Below are 22,923 nucleotides of genomic sequence, written 5' to 3' on the forward strand. Positions count from 1 at the left end.
TCACTGTTTCTAGGGTCTGCCTTAACCTTCAGTAAATATTTTGACCTAGCTGAGCCTCCATTTCTCATCCATGAAATGGGCCTATTACCTATGTCTCTGTGTTGTTCTGGGGATGAGGTAAGGCCAGATACTGAACGCTTCTAGTGCAGTGCCTGGCAGATGGAGGCATCCCACGCCTGAGCGTCTTGCTGTCCTTCTGATAGAACATTCCTAGTGCCTGCTCAAGTCAGCACTATTTCCCCTTTCCTTTTCTAGTTTATGGAGACACCACTCTGCCTGTCCATCCTTCAGGCCCTTGGAATCTCATGTTGCTTCCCTTTCTAGAGCTTCACCTCATCTGAGAACTCTGCGAGCATCTCCTGGTGTTCCCTGGAATCCAGCCCGGATATCTGGGGGCTGGGTGTCAGTCCCTGGGGAAGAGAGGGGCTTCTATTCTGAAGATCCCGGGAGGATTCTGGGGCCACTCTTGTAGGATGAACCTTGTAGGAAGTGTGCATGTGCGCTCATGCGTGTGTGCAGGCATGCGTGTGTCTGAGGGGAGGGGGGGTGCTAACTGTGGATATGTCTGGAGGGTGGGATGTGGCAAGAATGAACACCCCAGCTCATCTCCACCCCATATGTTATTCTGAGCCAGTGCCTGACTCTACCCCTTCTGTCATTGGGTGCATCCCTCCCTTCTTTGTGAAACCTTCCCTGCTTATCAGATCTTCAGCCATTCATTCACTATGCACATTTGTTGAACATCTGGTGAGTGCAGGTGTGGGGAACACAGCCTCTGTCCCCATAAAGCTTAGGATCTAGTAGAAGGGAGATAGATGCTAAACAATCACAAGAATAAGCGTATTGGGTTAAGTGTTATGAAGGACAGGTACAAGGTACAGTAAGAGCCTGTTACACCTGCTAGGGGGCTAGGGAGGGCCTCTGAGGAAGTGACATTTAAACTGAGACATGAGCGAGTAGGAGTTAGCTAGGCAGAAAAGGGATGCTCATCATTGCGTTCCCATAGCGCCCCCGAGAATATACATCATCTGGTCTAGCTTCCATAACACCACCATTTCTTCCTTTCATTAATTTGTTCATTCACGTGTATTTATTGAGCACCCGTGACTTGTCTGGCGCTATTCTTGGTGTGGAGCATATAACTGCAATGGATCAGACACCATCGTGTTTGTGGAACCACTGAGTTTGCATCTTCGTTATCTTTGCACGTGTGTCTGTTTCATTTCCTCCTCCACACTTTCAGATTCACTTTGGGGGGAGGCAGCAGCATTTTGAGAAGAGCGTTAAGTAGGAAAGGAGAGGGAGGGTAAAAGGGATCAGACCATCATCAACAGCCTAATGCACGCCGGGCACTTTGCCCAACGTATCATGGACACTCTATCATTGGTTCTCCCAATCACTCTATTTGACAGCTGCTGGCATGTCCATCTTCTAGATGGCAAGCCTGAGTTTTAGAAGTTAGGCACCTTGCCCTAGATCATACACATAGGAGGTGGTGGGGTCAGAATGCCCATCTAGGTCCACCCGGCTGTGCTACAGAGCACTTCTCACCTGCGTTTATTAGATCCTAACTCCATCTCTGATCTGCTATAGGTTCTCAGTTAATATCATATTTCTGGAGTCTCAGGTCCGCTTGGCCACCTGGCTCCCTACAGTGGGTCAAGATGGTTTTCTCCATCCCTCTGGAGCAGTCCAGTGGTGTTGGCTTCAACAGTCCCAGGCTCAGCCTGCCTTCTGCAAGGTGGTTAGGGTCTACCCAGTCTCCTCTGGTCTAACAGACAGCTTTCAGTTTCTCATCAGCACACTAATTGTTGTTAAGTCTCAAGGCTGATGGTGCAAGAGTAAGCAATTCTGTCTGAGGCTGACAGGCACTGTGATCATGCTTGGTCACAGACAGTTCTACCACAGGGTTGAATGACTTTAAGCCCTGGATTGCAGATAACTGAGGTGGTTTTTACAGCCCCTTCCTTCTGTCTGTCCTCCAGGCTCCAGTTCTATTTCCTCCTTGGAGCTTCCCTTGTTTTTCCCAGTTTTCCTCTCAGAAATAAAACTTCTCCAGGGCAAGAACGGGGTCTTCTGCATCTTCCTATCGCTATGGTCCAGCAAAGTCCCTGGATCCGAGAGGCCATTAATAAATATGCGTTGAGAGAGTTAATGAAGGAGTGGATGGCAATAACATACCTTTGGGCTCAGTCCTTTTTTCATTCAGCACATGTCTATTGGGGCCAGTCCGTTTGTAAGAGTATACAGATATGAGGGTGAAGAAGGTATTGTAAGTCCTGCCCTCATGGAGGTCATAGTCTAGTGGGATCTATGTCTACCGGGTTGTAAAAGCAAAGCAAAGCACTTATGTATAGATGCTTCCTAAGATAAATCAGGACCTAAGTCTTTTCACTTAGGTCATCTAGTTGACTAATTGATACTTTTGAGGCTCTGTTGAATTATATTTGTCATGACGAACTCTTGTTCTTAAAAGAAATTTTAGAAGAATCGTTGATTGATGTAAGATTCAAAAGATTTCAGGGATTTTGAGAGTTCTCTTTCTTCCAGCAAAAATAGACTTTTTTGTTGCCTCCTGCATCAGAGCAGAGTAATCTCAGTTGCTCCTGAACTGGGGAGAGGCAGGCTGTTTTAAAAATCACAGTGTGTACTGAGTCTCTTCTGTGGTTTTCATCAAAATTGACCCTTGAAATTGTAACTCTGGTTGGGTTGTTAAATCAGACGCGAATGATCATCTGCCAATAATTTCAGGCGAAATAAATAGCTGTCATTCCTTAAACTCTGCGGAATGGTTTGAGGCTACAGATGCCCTGTGGATCCACATTCTCACAAAGATTTGCAGTGATCTTCTTTCTTCTTTTTTTTAAGTAAAATCTCTTAACCAGTAGCTTAGAATATTAATGAATCTCACTTGTCCTAAAATAGAAAACAGAGCAGGCATCTTGGCTAGGCTGAACTGTAAATTGAGAAACTATGCAATTGAAACTATGAATGAGAAACTAGTCACATTAAGGGATTTGGGGCCACAGGGACATTAGAGTAGATTCTAACACAGTGAAGCTTGTTACTGTGGAATCCTAGGAAAAAAGCTACATGATGGGTCACTTAGCACGCGGGCATGGCCTCCTGGCTCTCCGATCCTCTCATCTGAGAGCTTCAGGCATTCCTCAAAGTGGGATCAGAAAGATATATCCACTGACTCATCTCACTGAGTCTTCAAGTTTGTTCATTTTACCAGCTAAGATCATTTTATCTCTGCTGAGAGCCTTGGAGGCTGCAGAATTGTAACAGCCTGAATACCTAGCCCCAGAATTCTCTCCAAGCAAGCATGCAGTTATATAACTAAAGAGCTGCAGATGACAAAGTAGACTTGGGGAAGGCTTCTCTTGCAGAATGGACCATTCCTGTGCAAGGCAATGCACAGCAGCTGCTGCTGTAGCCAGCAGGCTTAGGCAGAAGATCGCTTGGCGGCAGGTGCTACACTAAGCATTTTACAGTTCCTCGTTAACTGACTTGCAAGATCACTTTGTAAATCAAGTGCTGCAAATCCTATTGCACAAATAAGGAACTGGAGACCCCAAGAGGTGAGCTTCTATGGGAGTTAAGTGGCAGAGCTGAACACCACATGGGTTTGCCTCAAAAGCCCGCACTCTTCAACAGCACACAATACAGCCTTTCCTTAACTTATGATGGGGTTATGTCACGATAAGCCCGTGGTAAGTTGAAAATACCATTAAGTTGAAAATGCACTGAATGCACCTGACCTACTAAAACCTCATAGCTTAGCCTAGAGCATCCCCCCCCCCCACTCCACTCCCCTTGAATGTGCTCAGAACACTTATATTAGTCTACAGCTGGACAAAATCATCTAACACAAAGCGTATTTTGTGATCAAGTGTTGAATATCTCCTGGGATTTGTTGAACACTGCACTGAAAGTGAAGAACAGGATGGCCGTGTGCCAGTTGCTTGCCCTGGGGAGCGCGGGGCTGACCAGGCAGCTGAGCATCACGAGGGAAGATCGTATCGCAGGTCACAAACATGGGGAAAGGACAACATTGAAAAATCAAAGTACAGTTTCTACTGATTGCATATCTCTTTCCCACCATTATAAAGTCAAAAAAATATAAGTTGAACCATTGTAAGTCGGGGACTGTCTGTAGTCCCTGCTGTTGAATGGATTGTCTAGTCCCCAAATCCCCTGCCTAGCTTAAAATGGTGTTGCTGTTGGTTTAAACGAAAATCATCGTGGGGCGCCTGGGTGGCTCAGTCGGTTAAGCGTCCGGCTTCGGCTCAGGTCATGATCTCAGGGTTTGTGAGTTTGAGCCCCGCATCAGGCTCTGTGCTGACAGCTCAGAGCCTGGAGCCTGTTTCAGATTCTGTGTCTCCCTCTCTCTCTGACCCTCCACCGTTCATGCTCTATCTCTCCCTGTCTCAAAAATAAATAAACGTTAAAAAAAATAAACAAAAATCATCGCAAACTCAAGTGCTTTGCTGTGGTGTGGGGAGCAGGGACAAGTTGACTTGTAATTTTCAGCTCAGGCTTAGAGGGTCATTTAACAGTAGACCACTGGTGCTGGAAGGCAGCGGTCAGGTGAGCCATCAGACCAGTAGTCTGTGGACCCTGCCCTGTTGGCCCACCCACCAGGCTCGCTTGGTCTGCACCGTCGTAATTTTTGATGAGTTGTTCATATTTTAAAATGGAGACATTTACCGTCAACTTCGGGATTTCCCTCCTGTGCTAGAAGATCGAAACTTCTAGGAACACAGAGCCCACGTCTCTACGTGGCAGACACTGGCTGCTGTACAGGGAAGGCTGCATCTCTAAACAGGCAGGTGTTCTCCCGTTTTCTCCAGTCCTCCCCACTCCCAATTGTCACTCAATAGTGAGGCCAGGTGTTAGCTGGCATTCACCATCACAATGAGCCGTTGCTTTTTTCAGAGAGTGAAGTGTTTCTTATCTGAGTATCTAGCAACAGTGGAATAATAAAAGACAGACCAGGAAGGTTTTCTGCTGCACAAAGTCACCTCTAATATCCAACTACTTTACTCATGTTTCCTCTCTGACCTGGTGGCTCCTGTGGTTCAGTCTCTCATTTTACAGAGCAAACCGAGGCCCAGAGAGGGAAAGTGACTTGCCCAGGCTCGTGTATTCAGTTAATGGCAGAGCCACGGTGAGAACCCAGATCTCTGCCAGCTGCACTGTCCTGCTTGTAAGGAGTGTGCAGGTTTGTTCCCACGTGCTGCTTTTGGATGGTCTTGTGGAGATGGTCTTGTAGGGATGCATTCCCCTCAGAGCACCTTTCAGTGTTAAGATTTATTCAGCCACCTGGTCTTGCCCTTCTCTCTTGAAGAAGAAGAAAATACTAACACTTTGAGCATCATAAAATGGAAAATTTATACAGATGACCTCATCAGGGTACAATTCCATTTTTGGTGCCAGGAATGATCAGTTTGGGAGAAATTTATTAAAAAGGGCACAAATGGAAAGCACAACATGAAAAGCAGGATCTGTCCCCTTGCTTCTTATCTCATTTATTTTGAAAGATTTTTCTTTTTTTTTTGGGTGCCAGTTTTATTTCTTGCAATCATTGGGGTCCAAAGGTCTTCCACTTGGTTTAAAAGTCAAGTGGGGAGGAAAGGCAAGCCACATTATTTCATCTAAGCTAGCTAAATAAATAGAACTTTCTTTGCAAAGGGAGACTCATAAACCTATGGCAATTCACCTGTGTAGCCTGGGAGAAGAATCAGTGATTCCTTTTCAAAATCACCAGGCAGGCAGAGAGCCCTGTTCAGGGGATGTGCCTCGCGTCACGTCCTGGACGGGCAGCTTGTATTGTGATGCTTTGCTTATCTCCTCTCATTGACCACAGCCAAGCGAGCATTGTAAGTGCCAGAAACAGGGCTGGGAAATCATCCTCTTTCATCTGCTTCCTAGTTTAGAGGCTCCAAGAACATCTTTGCTTTTCACAGCCAGATCAACATACAAATATTTACAATCGACTATTTCCAGCTAAGAAAACCCGCCACAGGCTCTGAAAGCAAGGGGTGTATGCTCTATCCCATAGATTGCTGTGTGTGTGTGTGTGTGTGTGTGTGTGTGTGTGTGTGTGTGTGTTTCAGACTTTGGAAAGTGAATAAATTCAGAGCCCCCAAGGACAGGTAGAGTCTCAGTATCCCCTTGCCCACTGGCTTGGGAGTGTTCCGATCATATTTCTGTTGTCCATAATGTTAGCAAAATATGAACGCATTTACCCTATTCTATGATGGTCATCTTCTGAAATGTCCACAGCCTTGAAAGCTCTGTTCTCAGCTCCATTCGTTAATCATGCTAGAAATGAGGGCGATGTCCAAGGGGAAGGGCAGACAGAATGCACAGGGTGTCACCTGTTCCACATGAGCACGAAAGGCTGTCCAGCCCTGCAGTGTCTCAAAAGTGCACGTTTCTTTGAGAGAATAGGGTGTTGGTTGCTTGGCTAGCCTTGGAAAGCATTTCTTTAAAAACTTCCCTGTTTTGTTTTTCTCCCAGTCAAATTGAATCTGAGCCTTGGGGAGCCCCAGGATCTCAGGGATGGAAGGCTCCCAGAAGATTACATTCTCATCACAAACCCCCAGCCTCACAGGAGGCAGTAGCAGAACAAAATGTGGGATCACATGAGTTCAGTGTGATTTCGCAGAACCTGGTTCTTATTCAGACAGCTTTTGGAAAAGCAGGAATGCAAAGTGGCCATAGTGTCCGTGGTTCAGATGGGCCTCCCTGGCTGCAAGGCGGAGCCCCAGAAGCTCTCTGCCAAAGGACGTTCTGCTGGCTCAACCGCTGTATAAATGTCATTTAGAAAGCGACAAGCATAAGGTTTAGCATGAAATTGGAGGCTGTCATGTCACCTAGCAAAGCAATGGCACACAGCGTTGCTTTAAAAATACTGCCCGGGGGCGCCCGGGTGGCTCAGTCAGTTAAGCGTCCAACATCGACTCAGGTCATGATCTCACAGTTCATGAGTTCAAGCCCCGCGTCAGGCTCTGTGCTGGCAGCTCGGAGCCTGGAGCCTGCTTCGGATTCTGTGTCTCCCTCTCTCTGTGCCCCTCCCTCACTTGCACTCTGTCTCTCTGTTTCTCAAAAATAAATAAACGTTAAAAAAAATTTTTTTTAATTAAAAAAAAAATACTGCCCAAAGGCCCAGTAGGATGTGTGGAAGAAGAGCAGAGGCTGCTGGGTGGCCAAGGATCCAGACTGTGGAGCCCAGCCTTTAAAGATACGCCTTGGAATTGCTGCTCCTTTTCAGAGAAGCAGACACTCCAGCACTCCCGAGGGCTGTAGCATGAGTCCCATGACATGGGACAGAGGTCATTTTACCTGCCTGCCAAAGACTGGGTCCCAGCCCACCACTGCTGAAGCTGGCCAAATTTGAGTTCCTGGGGGACAGGGAGGTGATCCAGTGTAGGCTGAGGGTCTGGCCTAGAGCCACCCACCCCAGTTCTTGACCTTGGAGGGTTTTCAGCCGCCCCTTCCCTTGCCCATCTTGTGCCTCGAGGCATTGGCTGCCTGAGCTGGGACATGTCCGTTGCAAAGTCTCCAAACCAATTTTTTTATGGGGACACATACAAACTCCTGCTCATCATTCCCCTTGTACTCGTTGACTTTTTTGTTTTCCGTTTCTTTTCCCAAGAGATGCCAGTTTGGCAACACGTAGAGCTGCCTCTCTGATTGAAATCTTGGAGACTTTCATCCATAACTTCACACAGCCCCAGGGCAGTTCTTTTAGCCCCCCCCCCCCCCCCCCCCCCCCCCGCGCTCAGTGTAATCAGCCAGATAGACTTGCTACACTGTTGGTTTGAATGAAGTCCATTACTCGCCTGTAAGAATTCAGGATGAGGCCAGTACCCACCAGAGACAACTGTCCAGCATCTCCCTCCTACTCTGGGACCTCAGGGGAGAGTATAAATGAATAGAAGAAACAGCAGTGTGGGCGAGGACAGGAAATTAAGAACCCATTGTGCTTGCGAGGATGGTAGCCAAATGGGGCCACCTTGGAATGCCCATGGATCACTTAAAAACCTTCCACCCTAGCAAAAATGTAGAACAGGCCTGGACAATGAAGCCCCTTACGTATTCTTATTTCAAACAGAATATTCAGTATGTATCGGCACTGCTTTGTTGTTTATTTAAGTGCTAATCATTATTCAGAAATGTTTAAGTGCTTCATTTTTATTCCTGAGATAAACCTGATTTAATATTATGTTTAAAAGCGGGGGGGGGGGGACCCTCTTCCCTTCTTTAATTTGGTTGAAAACATTCTGCTTTGGCATAGGCTTGTGTTCGTACCTGGGGGATCCCTTTTAAGAAGACACATTATTATCAGAGATAATTTGCCGTTCATTTATTTTTACGTGATTATCTTGAACCTACAATTTGAGGTCCTGCTTTTGTCATTTAATGTACCATAAGTGTCATCTGTGGTGCTGTATTAGGGCCGTGATTTCCTGGGTGCATCGTAGTCCACTGAGTGGAGGTATGTCGGTTTGCTTATCTGTGCTTCTGTGTTCATCACCTTCTCCTTTTCTATAATTATGAATAACTCGACCAGAATATCTTCTAGATCTCTCCATATTCTTGTATGACTCTTAGAGATGTGTTATAAAGAGGATGACTGTGTTTCAGGCCAGGCCTTCTCAGACTTGAGGGTACACGTAGGTCACTTATGGACCTTACAAAACGCAGAGTCTGGCTCAGAGGGTCTGGGCAGGCCTGACGTTCTGCATCCGTAACAAACTCAGGGATGCTGAGGCTTCTGCTCGGGCTTCAGGCAGTCTCTCAAAGTCACCGGCATCCTGGCATCCGGAGTGTTCGCAAGTCCCGGTTTTACCAAGTCCCTGTGTGGGCTAGTTATCAAGGAGCTCTGCCCCCCAGGAACATTGTCCCAGCAAGAGGAACGTTTTGATTAGGCTGGTGTCTAGAGAAGGCAGGGGCTGCGGCTTCCACGATAGTGCCCTAAGCACAATCCTGGCTGACGTTAGAATGACTTGGGGAGTATCACGTACACACTCCCACACTCACGTTTACTCACACACATACTCATACGTATACATACACACACACTCACATTCGCATATACACACATACATACACACACACTCATAATATACACATACACCTACTGACATACACACACACACACACACAGTTGCACATGTGCACACATACACCCTCGTACATATACACATATACGTTTGTATACACTCACACACTTATACACACTCACATATTCACACAATTCACATATACGCACACACTAATACATACACACATACGCACATACATCCTCACACACAGTGCCTATACGTACACACTCATATATATGCATACACTCCCACCTACACATGCACTCTTGCACACTCACACTCATACACATGCTCCAGACCAGTAGACCATCACCAACAGGATATCTGGCAGCAAGACCTGGCCACCAGTATTTTGTAAAGCTTCCTAAGTTTTTCAGGTGACTCCATGAACAGCCAGGGGGTGAGGGCCGTTCTTGTAAACCCACAGAAGACCCCCTCTAAACCTCACTGAGTTCCAACTGTGTTTTAAACCTGACTGGATGAAAAGTTTGGGGATTGTACATGCTACACCTGACCTCCATGCTTTTGACCATGGGCTTGGCATAGTCAGGAGTGGTCTTTGCAATTCTAAGTATCAATAACCCTAATTTCTAGACGAAAAAAAGGCATTTCTCATCGCCGTCTTCTCCATCAGACGCATCCCACGCAGCTCCATCTCCGTGAACGCCACCAAGCCCCAAATCCCTTCCTTTTCCTCACCCTTCCGATCTAAGCAACCATCACGGTCTTGTGTTCCATGCACATGTTTTCCTTATGGAACTCAGCGCATTATATTAAAATTCTCTCTTAACATGGCTATGTCTTTCAACCAGACCCTGAGCCCCTTGACACGGAGAAAGGATCTGATGTGCTTTGTTGTTCTCCCACCTAGAGTAGTGCTCATCTAGCACACAGTAGATGCCCATTAAATCATTGTTGAGTGAGAGGAAGAGGAAGGAAGGAAGGAAGGAAGGAAGGAAGGAAGGAAGGAAGGAAAGAAAGAGAAAGAAAAGAAAGAAAGAGAAAAGGAAAAGAAAGAAAGAGAGAAAGAAAAGGAAAAGATTTTGATCACACACAAGCCTGGAAAGTCACTCTGATTGTTAAAAGTTTCATACCAGCGTGGTTCTAGCAAGAGCACAGATTGCCTAGATGGTGCCTGGTGCCAGCATGCCTTGGCCCTGGGGCGCGCAAGATGGTAGATAGGATGCCCGGTGTGTGCCGCATCCCTGCCACCGTTACCGCCTGCTGGAGTAACACCTGCTGTTTCTCTTTGGCAGTTGCCTTTTCTGGCCTTGGCTTCACGACGTTCTACTTGGCTGGCAAGCTGCACTGCTTCACTGAGAGCGGGCGGGGGAAGAGCTGGCGGCTCTGTGCCGCCATCTTGCCCCTATACTGCGCCATGATGATTGCCCTGTCCCGCATGTGTGACTACAAGCATCACTGGCAAGGTGAGTCCCTGCCCGGGGCCCGTCCCCATGGTTGTCTGACACCGTCCTGCAGGGATGGGTATAGCAAAGCACCTATTCAGGGAGAGCCAAGCTCCCACCATCAGACCAGAGGAGGCTGAAATAACAGGAGCTGCGGTTTTAAAGAAAACACGCCTGTTCAAGGGAGCTCTGACCTTCACACTGCCCTTGCTGGGTGTAGACTCGGAGCCCCACCATCTCCTCCGTGCTCAGGTCCTGCCGGGACGGCAGACCCGTGGCCTCAGACCCAAGTGTGATTTCCCTGCCGGATCACTTGCCTCAGCCTGCAGACTTAGTGCCAAGTGATTTGGGGCTCCCGTCACATCTCACATCTGTCACGCAAGGCCATATTTCTCACCACAGAGACACTTCCAAAAGATGTGTCCAGCCCGGGCATCCGTGCCAGCCACGTTCTGAGCAGCTGCTCCAAGGCTGTGGTGAAGCTTACCTATACATGTGACTCCTGAAATACCCGAGAAGAATGAAAATAACACAAAACAAGTGAGGGACTGGAATAAGACGAAACCACGCCGTCTCCTCCTACAGATAAGCTGCAGCTCACAGCCCGTACCTGCCACAGCAAACAGGGAGCAGACACAGAGGTGATGTCCAGAGGACGTGGGGTGGCCACGAGTGCAGGATCTAGGGCCGTGTTTCCTGCTGGGCAATCCTCACATTACCTGGAGCAGGCCACCCTGAGTTGGGAGGCCAACTCCGGGGGTAGGTCTGGAGTGGTGGCCAGGAGTCTGCGTTAGCATGCAAGTCTGTTGTTTCTGATGAAGTCTGAGGAGCTTTGGGGAGGAGCGCCAGTGTGTCAGCTTTAAGCAAACTGAATTATATGTGCCCCAAACCAGATTCCCCATCCGTATGGCTTTCCACGATCCTCCTGGGGCTTGTCCTTCCTCTTCTTGCCTGGTTCCTGCTGCCACCAGGCGGTTCCCCTCCTCCTCCTTTTCTGTCTCTGCTGCCTGTGGTTCTGTGCCCTCCTCACCTCATCCTAGCTATTCATTCCAGTGGCCCTGAGGCAGCAGATGAGGCCAGGGGTGAGGGGGGCTCCTAAATGGACATCTTCTCTGGATTCTCTTGCTCCTTCCCCAACCTCAGCTCCACCCACCACCCTCCTAGAGCTCGCACTCCAGGCTTCATGAGCCTCTAGCAGCAGCTTGGAGCTGGGAGTGAAGAGTGTAGGGGAAACAGAGGCTGATGCATGGTCTGGACAGGTAGATGCATCAAGTGCAGTTCAGGGTCTTGAGGCCCTCCTGATGGGGAAGCCACTAGAAGCCATAATGCTGGGTCCTGCGCCCTCCCTTGTGGTCTACTTTTATCGATGACTTGGATGAAGTTCTGGATAGCACAAAGCTACATCATGGAAGGGAAACAGAGAGAGAGAGTCGCTGAGTCAACAGCAGAAGGGCATGCCCACAGCGCCCGGCAATATTTTCCAACAGAATCATTGTTGTCCAGATGATGAGGGCAATTCCCCAGGGTCCTTGTGGGTCAAGAACATCATGGCCTGGATGGTGTCTTATGGACTGCTTTTCATTTATATCCCTTGCAAACTGAAGTTTCTTCTTCTGAACTTGGAAACAATAACCCCCAAATATTTCACATGCTATTTCACAGACTGAATGAAATAATGGATCTGAATGTACTTTGTAAGTGAAAACATATTACACAAATGCAAATTGGTATTGTTGTCTCTTCGTGCATTGTTTCTAAAGAAGGATATGTTGTGTTGCCCAAACAAGTGATTTAGAGGCAGATGTATTTTTGGAACGTGGTCTATTTCTTTTAAAATTTAAATCCAAGTTAGTTAACATATAGCATAATAATGGTTTCAAGAGTAGAATTTAGTGATTCATCACTTACCATGTAACACCCAGTGCTCATCCCAACAAGTGCCCTCCTTAATGGCCATCACCCATTTAGCCCATCCCCCCAGCCAACACCCTTCCAGCAATGCTGTTTGTTCTCTGTATTTAAGAGTCTCTAATGGCTTGCCTCCCTCTCTGTTTTTCTTATTTTTCCTTTTCTTCCCCTATGTTCATCTGGCATGTTTCTTAAATCCCACAAACGATATTTATCTTTCTCGGACTGACTCATTTCGCTTAGCATAATACATGCTAGTTCCATCCACGTTGTTGTAAATGGCAAGATTTCATTCTTTTTCATCACTGAGTAGTATTCCATTGTGTGTATGTGTATGTATACACACACACACACACACACACACTGCATCTTCTTTATCCATTCATCAGTTGATGGCCATTTGGGCTCATTCCATAATTTGGCTATTGTTGATAGTGCTGCTATAAACATTGGGGTGAGTGTGCCCCTTTGAGTCAGCATTTTTATATCCTTTGGAATGTGCCCGATCTCGTCTGATCTCGGAAGCTAAGCAGGGTCAGGCCTGGTTGTGCTTGGAAGGGAACATGGTCTATTTGTAAGCTATGAACCCTTGGCTTGCACGTTTATTCAGTCACTTTGGATTTGAGAAACGATTAAGGGTTTCACAATGGAATAGACCACTGCTTCCTCTTGGAAGGCAGGAAGAGCCTTCATGTAGCAATCTTGTCCTGAAACCCGAAGACGTGAGGTTGGCCTCTCTGAAATAGTTTTGGTCCTCATGACCTTGGTATGGCTGGTGCGTCATGGAAGGATGAAGACTCACAGTCCTAGGCTTTATCACAGTGGTGGACTCATGACGCAGCTGGTGCATCAAAGGCCTGCTGGCATCAGGGCTTCAGACCCGTCTCATCCACCTGGCACACAGAGGAACTTGGAGCAGTAGAAGGAGGATATTAATGCTCTGTGGGCTGATGGGCAAGTGAAGCAATAGAATTTACGTTCCACGACGTTTAGGGCCACGCCTGAGGGGCAAAGCAGCCTGTCACGGTAGACCTCCATGACATTCAGGAAAAACTGAATGTACATGGTACATCGATGTCCATTGGTACAGGTCATTGCTGTGGGTCAAGTACCAGTTCACCTGTGCCATCATCTGTTCAACTTCTACCCCTAGAATTAGCCAGGAGAGGACTGTGCCCTTCCTTGGATTCTTTAATGGGCTCTGAAACAAGTCCGGTTCATTTTACCTGAATTCCCCTTTATGAGGCCATCTGTCACTCTCTACACCAGTGGTCTCAACAGAGGGCTGACTGCTGTACCTCCCAGGGAACACTTAGCAATGTGTGGAAGTTTCTTTTTGGTTTGTACAGCTGGTGGGGAGGGTGGTAATGGTGATTGCTCCTGGCACCTAGTGGGGAGAGGCCAGGGATGCTACATCTTACAATGTACAAGATCACATCTTCCTCACAACAAAGACCTATCCAGCCCCAGATGGCTGTTGCTGAGGTCGAGAACCCCTGATCTACAGTGTACCTCAGCCCCCCCCCTTTTTCCCCCTTATTATATGTTAAGAAGCAGTAGTGTTCGAGGTGCCTGCATGACTCAGTCAGTTGAGCATCCAACTCAGGCTCCATGCTGAGGGTGGAGCCTGCTTAAGATCCTCTCTCTCTCTCTCTCTCTCTCTCTCTCTCTCTCTCTCTCTCTCTCCCTTCCTCCCTCCCTCCCTCCCTCCCTCTGTCTTTCTCCTCCTCTCACACACACACTCTCTCTCCCCGCTCTGTCTCTCTAAAAAGTAAAGTAGCAGTGTTCAATGAGTGGGAAATTTTATTCAGTAAACACTCACTTATTAAGGGAGTAATCAAGGAGGCCTCCAAGGTTTCCAGCTTGGAGAAGGGATAGACAGTGTGGGGGTGGCTGTTTGAGGCAGGATTCCTGATGGAGATAAATAGGTTGTTGTTTTTCTTCACAGACTGAGCCTGCCCAGTGACCATGGGCAGGGGCCGTCCATTATGATGAGAATTCACATGGAGCCCCATAGGCATCAGAAAAACATGAATTTCTCTCGTTATAGACTTTAGTTAACAACATTAGTATTATGAGATTTTTACGAGTCCATTTCAATTTTGATTTATACAACCGTGCCTAATGGAGAAGTACGTCCAGTTACTCAATTACATATTCTTATCCAATATAGCTCATAATCCCAAATGCCTTACTCTTTTCATCATCATTGTTGTTTTCTGTTGTCAACACCCTTCTTGTCTTTTCCGTCTTCCCAGCTGCACTCTAAATATACCAGCCTGTTGTTTTATTAAGTGAAGAAAATGGAGGACACAGGCCATGGCAGGAAGGGGCATGTGAAACATTTAGCAGGACTTTTTCAGAAATAAAACCAGCTAGATGGGTAGCAAATCTGTGTGTGGCTGAAGTTCTCCATGTTTTGTGACATGCTGGCTTCCAGGTCAACTGGAAGCTACAGAGTTTTGTGGGTGATGCTAACTATAAAACCCAGCACCTCGTAAAGAGGTTTACCTTTGTGATTAGTCATGTGTTTTCAAGAGTTAAAATTTATGGAATGCCCATGCTAAGAAAAATATATGTGGAAAAAAATATAAAGAAGGAGAAGAGCATCCTACTGAACTTCCTTCTGCCTCAACTCATAGTGTTGTGTGTTCATGTTTTCTAGTCAGTGAAATATTACAGCTGGGGGTGGCAGGAATTATAGTTTGTTATGTGAATGGGCGTAATACGCTGCCCTCAAATTCCTGTATCTGGATCCAGGCTTTCCTTATGTGACTCCACCTTTGGGGGTAACCTTCCAACTGACACTGGTTTCTTTAGTTGTAATGTCATTCTCAGCAGCCCTGCTTACTTGTATGGTGTTTCATTCTAAGAAAGAGCATCTCCCTCGGAATGAAATACAGGAAAATGGGTTTCCAGGGGAGAAAGGTCCTTCATTCCCAACCAGCCCAAGTTAGAAAGCATCCTTGTCAGTCACAGATGCCATATTTGAGCGGGCTGAAGTTTTCAAGATGGCTGCCACTGCCTTCACGACATTTCCCTTACTGGGCTGTGAAGCGTCTGTGATTTGAAATGAATTTTTGTGTAGTTACCAGACTTGAGATTATTGGATGTGAAGATGAGGTGGTTGGGAGGTGGGGGGCACTTTGCTGGACTATTCAGGTGTCACACTAAAAAGTGAGGCAGAGGCTGCTACCTCTGCCCCCCATCCCCCACATACACATAGTTGAGGGATACATGCTCTTAACCATTTGTTTCCTTGGGCTGTCAGAAGCAGTCTCTGAGCAAAGTGACTTGAAAAGGACCCCTTGGAACTATATTACTATTCCTACCAGAACCCCACCAGCCTTCCATAGGACAGAAGCACTGATACTCTCCCATGGATATCCTTGGTCTGGAGTGAACTGATCTCAGCTCCTTTTCCCTCCACTGTCGGCTGCCCTCTGTAGTGGGGTCTGCGTTTACACTCCTCATCAGCTGCCGAACGTTGGTCGGGGTCTGGGGGCCTCCAATCCTCAATGGCTTATGAGTCTGCCCATCTCTGTCTTCCTACCCTAGCTGCCCCGTAGGAGGGCTGGGCAGTCTGCAGCCCCAAGTCACCCTGCTCCCTCCCATCAGAACCCACTGGACAGTGTTTGGGCCAGACCAAAGAGAGCGTGAGTCAGGGCCTCCAGGTTAGCCCTGGCCTTCCCCTGTTGCTCAGGTCCCAGGGAAGATGGATGGTGGCTGCTCAAAAAGGCTCACTGATAAACTTGCTTTACTTCACTCCAAGGAATTCTTCCCCCCTCTGCTTTCTCTCATTGTCTCTGGTTTCTCTTGTGGGCTCTGTGTTCAAAATATTTCTAGAATCCAACTTCCTCTGTAGATGTGGCTTGTTCCCTTCCCCCTCCTGACCTTGACTCAAGCATTACATTCTGGCTGAGGATGTCTTGTGATGGTCACTCTGGTGATTTAGCAGCCCTTCCTCCGAGCTTCCTAGCGCTCTCATCTTGCTCATTTATCACTGCCTGATGAACTAAGTAGTTTATTATGTATTGATTATTGTCTGTCCTTATCCACTAGAACAGAAGTCTGCAGACTTTTTCGGTAAAGGGTCAGATAGTAAATATCTTAGGCTTTAAGTAGGCCATACACTCTCTGTCCCAGCTCCTGGATTTGGCTGTAGCAGTGTGGAAGCAGCTATGGACAATATATAACTAAATAGTTGCCCTAGTTTGTGAACTCTGCACTGGAGTCTAATCTCCATGTGGGCAGAGATTTTTGTCTCTTTCGTTGGCATGGCACATGGTGGGTACTTGTGTTAGTTTCCTAGGACTCTTGTAACAAAGTGCCATAAACTGAGTGGCTTAGAACAGTAGAAAGTGTCTCACAGTTCTCTCTGGAGGCTAGAAGTCCAAAATCAAGGTGTGAGAAGGGCCACACTCCCGTTGAGACCAGTAGGGTAAGATCCTTCCCCTCTTCCAGCTTCTGGTAGCCCCAGATGCACCTTGGCTTACGGCAGCATAATTCCAATCTGTGCCCCCCAGTGTTTTCCTTGTGTTTCTTCACACTCTCTTCCCTTCTGTATGTCTGTCTTTGTGTCCAAATTTACCCTTTTACCAGAACACCAGTCGTGTTAGGTTAGAGCCCACCCTCATGATCTCCTTTTAACTTGATGACCCCTACACGGACTCTGTATCCAACTAAAGTCACATTCTGAAAACTGCAATGAGGACTTCAACATATCTTTTTTTTTTTTTTTTTTTGCAGGGTGGGGAGCCACCAATTCAGCTCATAACAGTGTCCAGTAAATGTGTTGAATGAATGAATGAATGAATGAATGAATGATTTTAACTAAATCATGTTCCTTTCTTACCAGTATCATGTTTTTCTTCACACTGGTTTTATTAAAATTAACCTTTCCTCTCTAAGTTCTTTTCCTTTAAAAATGAGCCAAACAATTACACCTTAAACATTCTCTCATTCATTCATCTGGCCTCTTGTGCCTGTGTGCTGGGCATGTCCCCCACGGGAGGTGTGGTACTGAGGGAGACCACACCGCGGCTGCCCGCATATCAGATGGAACACGCATCTTCTGTGCTCTGAAAGTTCTTTCTTAGAGACTCAAAGTCACAAAAACGGGAAACTTCATTCCACAAGTCCATTGTGGCGGAATGGCAGAAATTGTCATGTGGGCTTGTTGAGTTTGTCAGAGCTAATTTTTACCCTGGTATCCTGGGTCATACAGCCCAAGGCATACAAGGGCCCGACTGAGGCCAGCTTAGTGAGCTTGGATGTTGCCATGGCAACAGAGAGATATGTTTGCTCCCCCAGGGGGCTTGACAGTGCATCTTCAGAAGCCTTTCTGCTTATTTGTGCCAGACCAAGTGAGCACGGCCAGGATGTCCTGGCCCTTCCATTTGCCAGACCCAGAGAGAGCCTGTCCTGTCCTTTGACCTCATGAGAAGGGGGTGGGGGCCCATTTTATGAGTGGGAATCAAATCCAGGTTGCCTGATTTCTACCACCGTTGGAGCCCATCTGGTGTTGCTTCCCTCCCCCGACTTTGTAAACAGTTTTGTTGACGTATAATTCATAACTTGTAGTTCATTCCCTTTAAAGTGATTTTTAGTATGTTCAGAGTTGTGCAGCCATCACCACTATCTAATTCCAGGAAATTTTCTTCACCCCAAAAAGAAACCCCTACCCCAGCTCCTGGCAACCACTAATCTTCGTTTTTTTTCGATGGACTTCCTTATTCTGGGCATTGTGCATTCGTAGAATCACAGTATATGTGGCTTTTTGTGGCTGGTCATGTCGATTCTCTAGTGCGTCTTGTCAGTGCTGTTCAGCACATGTCCATTCACCAAACATTTACTAAGAACTGCTGGGCCCTTGGAAACGAAGATGAGGGAGGTTGTCAAGGGGAAGTCAATACTGGGTGGTGGGTATGGGTTAAGAAGTATGCACACGTGGCAGCCCAGAAAGCCCGTGGGGTCCCTGCTCCATGCTGAGTGTCCGTATTACCTGAGGGTACATGAATACCTCACGGTCAACTTAGTTTTTTTAATATTTGTTTTTGTGAGACAGAACACCAGTGGCGGAGGAGCAGAGAGAGAGGGAGACAGAATCCGAAGCAGGCTCCAGGCTCCAAGCTGTCAGCACAGAGCCCGACATGGGGCTCGAACCCCTGAACCGTGAAATCATGACCTGAGCCGAAGTCGGACGCTTAACCGACTGAGCCACCCAGGCGCCCCTTATTCTTTTTAAGTTTATTTATTTATTTTGAGAGAGCAAGTGTGAGCTGAGAGGGGCAGAGAGAGGGAGAGAGAGAATCCCAAGCAGGCTCCATGCTGTGAGCATGGAGCTGGACACAGGGCTCGAACTCACAAACCATGAGATCATGACCTGAGCCAAGATCAAGAGTCAGTCACTTAACCAACTGAGCCACCCCCCAGACACCTTCCTGGCTTTTTTTTTTTTTTTTGAAGTTGGAATACCTCATGGTCGTATGTCCTGCAGGATTACGAAGACACCGCCAGGTAAAAGATAATCCTTCTCTCAGGCACCCAAATTTGCCAAGCCCCTTCCTTCTTTCCTCTGCCTGGAAGACTGCAGGTGCCCTCCCTGTCTCCACTGCCCACTTCCCCCCAGGTCACGCCTGCTTATCCTGCACGGCCGGCCCGTGGGCCATGTCCTTGGTGAGACTCCCCGGGTCCAGACCAGCCCAGGCTACTCCATTGGGCGATCTCACAGACCCTCACCTCTCCTTCATGTCATATGGCACAGAGGCAGCTCACTGATAAGGCTGTCACTGTTTAGTGTCCATCCGGCCCCTTAGGACTGTGGACGTGTACATTGTATTCAACCTCGTGCCCTGGGACCAGACGTCACGCCTGACCCCTGATACCTGTGCAGCACATACACATGACATTGATGCTGAGTAAAGAGACTCCAGTATTTCGTACTTCAGGGACACGGAGATCCATGTATTCCCCTTTTGAACCCTCTGGTCCCATGCTACCATAGTTAGGGTAAAATCCATCCCAAGTGGTTTTTCCCTTAATAAAGGCCTGTTTGTCCACTGCCCGCTTTTCTGTCAGCACATGCCCTACAGGACGTGAGTGTTGATTTCATCAAAATACCAATAGCCCACTTGAGGCACTTGGTGGCCGTCTCCCTCATAAAGTAAGTCCTTTTTTGGCCCTTGTTCACCACCTTTGTAATAAAGCCCCAGATGGCTTGGCTGAGAAGGCGGCTTGCCTAGACCTTGCGTTGCCCTTATTTTTTCTAATGACTCTGGCGGACCTGTGATACCCCTGTCCGCTCTTTCAACGAAACGGGAAGACAGCATGGCCGGGACTTGCCACTCGCCTTGCCGTCAGCCTAGGGAACCCATACTCAGAACGATTCGATGTCCTGTGGACAGTGGTTCACCCAGGGGGATGCTAAGCCCCGGAAAATGGAAAGCCAAATGACATTATCTGTGGGTTTTGTTATTTGGTCCGTTCAGTAGTCAGAGGCTCAAATGCAGATGTCCTGGGTCATTTCAGACCCTGATAAAAATAATGCCCCCACGCAGGGCTCTTCCCTGGGGTTAGAGGAAACACAAAACAATAGTGCCAACTCTCCGACCTTGAGCCCTTGAGTCCTGGCACATTTTTAGAGGCTGCCGGTCACAGGCAATGTGAAGAGCTTCTCCTTTTGAGGAACTTGATTTAATTCCGTTAATTATGCCTTGTGACCCCACTCAGGAATTCACGATGCTGTCTGCCTATAGGAGGTGTGTGCAGTCCAACAAGATGGTAAATGTGGAAGTGGAAACCCCCAGGCAGCAGCCTCCCGAAGGGTCTGGGGTCTTTTTGGCAAGAATAATCTATAGACGCAGTTTAAAGTGCCAACGCACATGCATACACACACCAAATGAGGGTTGTTGGGGTGGGCTGCATTCATGGGGTCGCTGTGGGGCATCAGCTGAATGCCTTCTTTTTTTTTTAATTTTTAAAAAAATTCTAATGTTTATTTTTGAAGGAGAGAGAGAGACAGTGCGAGCAGGGGAGGGGCAGAGAGAGAGGGAGGCACGGAATCCCCAGCAGGCTCCAGGTTCCAAGCTGGTCAGCACAGAGCCTGACGTGGGGCTCGAACTCATGAACCAGGAGATCATGACCTGAGCCGAAGTGGGATGCTTCACTGACTGAGCCACCCAGGCACCCCCAGCTGAATGCCTTCTTAGCAAGGGGGCTGCCCCCATGGTGTAGGTACCTGTTCTGCCTGTAGATGGTTTTTTGGGTTTTTTGGGTTGTTTTTTTTTTGCCTCCTCTGTCCCCCTCAGCCCCTCAACTTGACGAGATGTTAGGGGGATTGGGATTCTCACACCAGAGATCTGTTGAGTCGGCGATCCTGGTGTGTCACAAAATGTTTTCTTCACTTTGTGACTCAGAAGGTTCATTTCTTCCCTGGAAAATCACTTACCATGAGGCAGAGACTGCCTGCTCGACGGGTTTCTGTAACACGCCAGCGATACTGCAGGTCTCTAGTGGAAACTTGCAGAAGAACCAAAATCACAGGTCTCTAGATCCTATAGAGGTGGCTGGACTCCTTCCAGAATCTGGAATTGATTGTGAAATTCGAGAATGCAAATCTGAGTTCGTGCGGTGCTCAAACGCATGTTAAAGACATCGGAAGGAATCCAGTGAACATTGTAAAGGGATCTTTAAGGTCTAGACGTGAAAGATCTGGAGAGGCCACCAAGGTCTGTACCTCTAGCATGATTTCTCTTTCTTGTGGTCTTTCAGGGGGTCCAGCAAGCAAACCAGTCACCGCGGCAGGTGGGAAAAGCACTTTCTGGAAAACGTTACCTGGCCACATACGAATGCATCGTAACACGTGTCTCCCGTTTTGCTCTTTCTGCCTAGATTCGTTTGTGGGTGGAGTCATTGGCCTCATTTTTGCGTACATTTGCTACAGACAGCACTACCCCCCTCTGGCCAACACAGCTTGTCACAAACCGTACGTCAGCCTCCGAGTCCCGACGTCGCTGAAGAAGGATGAGCGGCCCACAGGGGACAGCAGCGCGCCCAGCATGCCTCTGGAGGGCATCACCGAAGGCCCCGTATGACTGCGGTCTCGGGAGGATGGACGCTGAGCCCAGGGCACACTCTTCCACCCCGGCATCACAACGCAGTAGGAGAGGTTTTCTGTAGTGTGTTTTTCGTCAACTGTTCCTCAAAGTTATCCCTCTGCTTCCATCTGGCTGATGGCATTCCTGCTACTTTCGATGTCTCCTTTCAACTTTCTTGAGTTTGCAAAGGAAGGACGCAGGGACAGTCTCTGAGAGACGTGGGGAAGGAGGCTGCCAGGGGAGGGTGGGTGCAACTCGGTCCATTCCTTTGTCCTCAGTGTTTGCTGTAATAGCCACCGCCCTATGTTTTCATGGTCGTGAAACGTAATAAAGCCTCCAAGCTGGAAGACGTGGTGTCAGCTGTCCAGGGAAGCAAAAGTCATTCAAAGACGTGGTGTGTTTCACAACTGAGGCCAGCGTGGGCAGCTGGTGCAAAGCCAGCTCTGGCTGTGGGTCATTCCAGGTGCTGAACTTGGAAACTTTCTGAAAGGTCAGCCTATCATAGCAGACGTCTCGGACATGGAGCTGAAGCTTAGGGCTCCTGTCTTAGTCTTTCCAGGGTTCTTCTTCTTCTTTTATTTTTTTTTTAAGTTCATTCATGTATTTTTGAGAGAGAGAGAGAGCAAGCAAGCAAGGAGCAGAGAGAGGTCGAGAGAGAGAATCCCAAGCAGGCTCCACGCCCTCAGTGCAGAGCCTGGTGCGGGGCTCGAACTCACGAATCGTGAGATCATGACCTGAGTGGGAGTTGGATGCTTAAAGGACTGAGCCACCCGGGCGCCCCTCCAGGGTTCTTAAATCATTGAATTTAGAAGGAAATGAGGTGAACGGCTTCACACAAGTGACTTCACCCCGTACAGTGAAAACAGAGATGCCTGAGCGCCAGTATGGAGAGGGGGTCGCTGCAGTTGTCTGAGGGCTGGCGAGCACCAGATCCTTTCCAGGGGATGGCCGGGTGACCTCTGGCAGTAAGAAGCAGCTTCAGGGTAGGACCTTTCCCCTTGAGGACCCGAGTGTGGCAGGACTCTGCCAGAAGGTCTTCTTTAAACAGCGGCGTGCTCCCCCCTCCTGTCTGGCAGGTGGCATTTCCACATGACAGGGCTCCGGTAGAAAGCACCGGAACAGAGTCAAGAATACCCTGTTTTAGCTCAGCCAGCCGAGGACCTTGGCCATCCGAGGGCAGACCGTGCTGCTCCTTGGCCCGTTTGTTCTTTTCAAAGCAGTGAGCCTTCCCTCCATTCGGTTCTGCTCAGACGCACCCCGTGGTTCTCCTGGTTCCTGGGCCTGCTGCGAAGGGGTGCATCTTTGATGACTAAAGACTGACACTTTGCAGCAGTTGCAGTGACAGACTGCCTCTGCCAAGACTCAAGTGGCTGTACAAATTATCACCCGAGC

At 48.0% G+C, this 22,923-nt stretch overlaps 1 protein-coding gene across 2 annotated transcripts in view; it reads left to right on the top strand.

The window, feature by feature from the left end:
• Nucleotides 1–21,891, top strand: part of PLPP4 (phospholipid phosphatase 4) — a 127,699-nt gene extending 105,808 nt beyond the window's left edge. The window contains exons 3-4 of one of the 2 annotated variants that reach the window (XM_027063255.2): nucleotides 10,376–10,546; nucleotides 21,326–21,459. In XM_027063255.2, coding sequence (XP_026919056.1) covers nucleotides 10,376–10,501 — 126 coding nt within the window. In that variant the 3' untranslated portion in view covers nucleotides 10,502–10,546; nucleotides 21,326–21,459. Of the gene's footprint in view, nucleotides 1–10,375; nucleotides 10,547–21,325 lie in introns of both variants that reach the window. The other variant, XM_015065920.3, reaches the window with a different exon arrangement.
• Nucleotides 21,892–22,923: the final 1,032 nt, after the last annotated feature.

Source organism: Acinonyx jubatus, chromosome D2, assembly GCF_027475565.1.
Source record: "Acinonyx jubatus isolate Ajub_Pintada_27869175 chromosome D2, VMU_Ajub_asm_v1.0, whole genome shotgun sequence".
NCBI classification, from domain to species: domain Eukaryota; kingdom Metazoa; phylum Chordata; class Mammalia; order Carnivora; family Felidae; genus Acinonyx; species Acinonyx jubatus.